The sequence below is a fragment of the Musca vetustissima genome, unplaced genomic scaffold (assembly GCF_032173495.1).
Source record: "Musca vetustissima isolate MV318-11 ecotype Yass unplaced genomic scaffold, APGP_CSIRO_Mvet_v1 utg287173, whole genome shotgun sequence".
Taxonomy (NCBI): Eukaryota; Metazoa; Arthropoda; class Insecta; order Diptera; family Muscidae; genus Musca; species Musca vetustissima.
Genome location: NW_026873978.1, coordinates 1 through 2944, shown reverse-complemented (window position 1 = coordinate 2944; position 2944 = coordinate 1). Strand labels below are relative to the sequence as shown.

Genomic DNA, 2944 nt, shown 5'->3' with positions numbered 1-2944 from the left:
TAAGAGGACTATACAAGACCGTTGACCGATATTGGCTTTAATAAGATAGATTTAGCACCTAATAAGAACCGAAAATATATTATTACGGTCAAATCGGTGGAGCAACGTTTCGGAAACCCATAAAAAAACAGATATTGGGATACCGTTATATAAAGGCTATATCAAATTAGAGCCAATTCTATCGTAAAACGTGGCCAGGAGAATACTTAGGTCAATATTAAAACTTTAGAGTGGGAAGATGTCCTCTTTATTGATACTCCATAATATAAAATTACAGCGAATGTGATTGAACTTCCAAAAATTCCGACATATGGGGATACCGTTATATAGATAGATATATAAATATCCAATTTAAATTGTCCAATGTCCAGAAAAACAAATGTTTTGAAACAAATAGCCGTTTCATAAATTCAGAAACTCCCGTCTATCAGGGGTAAATATTAATGCAAATTAAGAATTTTTTTAATGCAAAGCAATGCTGTCGTCTGTCTAGGTTTTAAGATGCAATGAATCTGAACGTTTATATTGCATTGCAATTTGAAATAACTCAGAAATTGGGTCTATTCTCTAAAAACGAAATCATTCCATAAAATTTTGTAGTGTAACAAAATTCCTACTTGTTGTCCGAAAATGTGACCAAAACATACCAGCTGCATAACTACATTAATTTTCAAGATATATTAATACGAACTATAAAAAATCTAATCTGGAATAGAGTTTTTAACACTAGAAAGCCGAAGGCAGTCATTTTGACCGCTTTACAATTTCAAGTAAAAAAGCAACTGTGCATTTAATGACACTTTTTTTTTAATTTGGTGACTTTTTGTATCTCATAGAATTACGTTTATTATAAACAAATCACCAAATTTAAAATAAAAGTGTCATTAAATGTACAGTTGCTTTTGTACTTGAAATTGGAAAGCGGTCAAAATGACCGCCTTCGGCTTTCTAGTGTTAATATATTACAAGATTGTTGGTCGAATATGTAATAAGATAACATTTGAAGCAAATTTAACTATTTTCAATAACTTCACAAAAATATTTGTGAAATGGTAAACAATTATTTCGAGAATATTCTGAACACATATCAATTTACCTTCCAACTATTTCAATTAATAAAATCAATCAATTATTTCCATATGATCCAAAACACCAAACTAAAAATCAAAAGACTTAAGACACAAACCTAATTTATGCTATTCACTCGATCCAAGAAACCACACCAATCATTCACTTTGTCCATCAGCGACCATGACAGGGTGATATCTACATATGTATGTGTTTCATCATATGTCAAGGCTTATGACTTCAAACAAAAATCATTTTCACATACAAATTGGAAACTTGAACCAGACCTCAAAACTCAGAAAAGGGAAATTTGAGCCAAACCAAAGATTTCGCGAGACGAACTTCATAGTACATACAATGTATTTTTGTTGGGTGTGAAGAGAATCTAAAAAAAGAATGTTAAGGCCTCCAAAAAGCCACAGATCGCAAAACAAAGAAATAGAAAAATCATATGTGTAATTTAAGCTGCTTGGTTTGCAACTAAAACATAAACTCCCACGAATCTTTGTGAATATTATTTTATGGTAGCTATATAGGAAAATGGTAATAATTGGTTAATAAATTGCATTTATAATGCAAAGTAATAAAACATAGATTGCACAAATGGAAAGAAAAAATAAAAATATGAAATAATATTTTTTTGCTGTTGTTGGTTAGTAATGAAAGAGCGGTAGCAGCATAAAGAAAAGAAAAAAATCGGTATTACTTCATCTCTTTTAATGGCCAGTGGCAAGCAATACAAAACCCACAGTGAACCACTGACCCAATATTGAGTTTGGAGAAGAGATATGTATGTAATAATGAAAAGTTAAGCATAGCTAAATTATAGATATTTTCTTGGTTACACCATGTAATAATTTTCAATTCCATATTAGTCTCTCCTTTGGTAATATTTTCAATTTTTTTCTTGATTTCTTTTTTTCACTCTTAAGCAATGCTAATAAACCATTGAAAGCCGTCATTATGTCTAAGCATTTGTGTAATGGGTTTTTGTTTTGATTTTCATTTTTTTTTCTTGGCAATTGACTTTTAATTTATGTCCACACAGCTATCCAGCCAGCCAGCTAGCTTGCTCGTTGGTTGGTTGACTTGGCATGTGGTTTGCTTTGCTCGCTAGCCAGCCACAATATCTGTCATATCATTATCAACATGTTAACGTTGCTATCTTAATTATTGAAATAATATCGATGAGTTTTTGTCATTCGTTTTAGATCATTGCAACAGCCCTGCTGGTGGCCACCTGCTCTGCCTCATATCATGGCGCCGTTTCAACACAATATGCCAGCTTGGATCCCCACAGTCATTCGTATTCGTACGGTTATGCCGATCCAAATTCGCAAAAACACGAAACACGTTCACATGATGGCGTGACGCATGGTTCGTATTCGTATGTGGATGGTCATGGTCATGTCCAATCGGTCCATTATACCGCTGATCCTCATACTGGTTTCCATGCCACCGGTACCAATTTGCCCAAGGGTCCAGCTCCAGCACCCGCCTTGGCCCATGCCGCTGCCTATGATGGTGGTCACTATGCTGCCGGACATGCCTATCATGGACCCTTGGCCCACATCACATTGACTCATGAAGGTGTACCCCATGATACCCCCGAAGTTGCCCATGCCAAGGCTGCCCATGCTGCTGCTTATGCCGCTGCCGCCGCAGCTGCTGCCCACAGTGGTGATGGTGGTCATCATTTGTACAAACGTTCATTGTGGGGAGGTCATGCCGGTTATGCCCACGTTGCTGCTCCCGTTGTCCTCACACATGGTGGTGTTCCCGTAGATACTCCCGATGTACAAGCCGCCAAAGCTGCCCACTATGCCGCTCATGCCAAAGCCTTGGGTGCTGCTGGTCATGGTCATGGTGCTCCCTT

At 36.5% G+C, this 2944-nt stretch overlaps 1 protein-coding gene across 1 annotated transcript; it reads left to right on the top strand.

The window, feature by feature from the left end:
- Window positions 1-2279: 2279 nt before the first annotated feature.
- LOC133329720 (cuticle protein 6-like) lies at window positions 2280-2939 on the top strand (the record flags this gene model as incomplete). The annotated part of the gene is made up of 1 exon (XM_061538190.1): window positions 2280-2939. A coding segment is annotated over one exon (660 nt), but the record flags the coding sequence as incomplete, so codon positions are not given.
- Window positions 2940-2944: the final 5 nt, after the last annotated feature.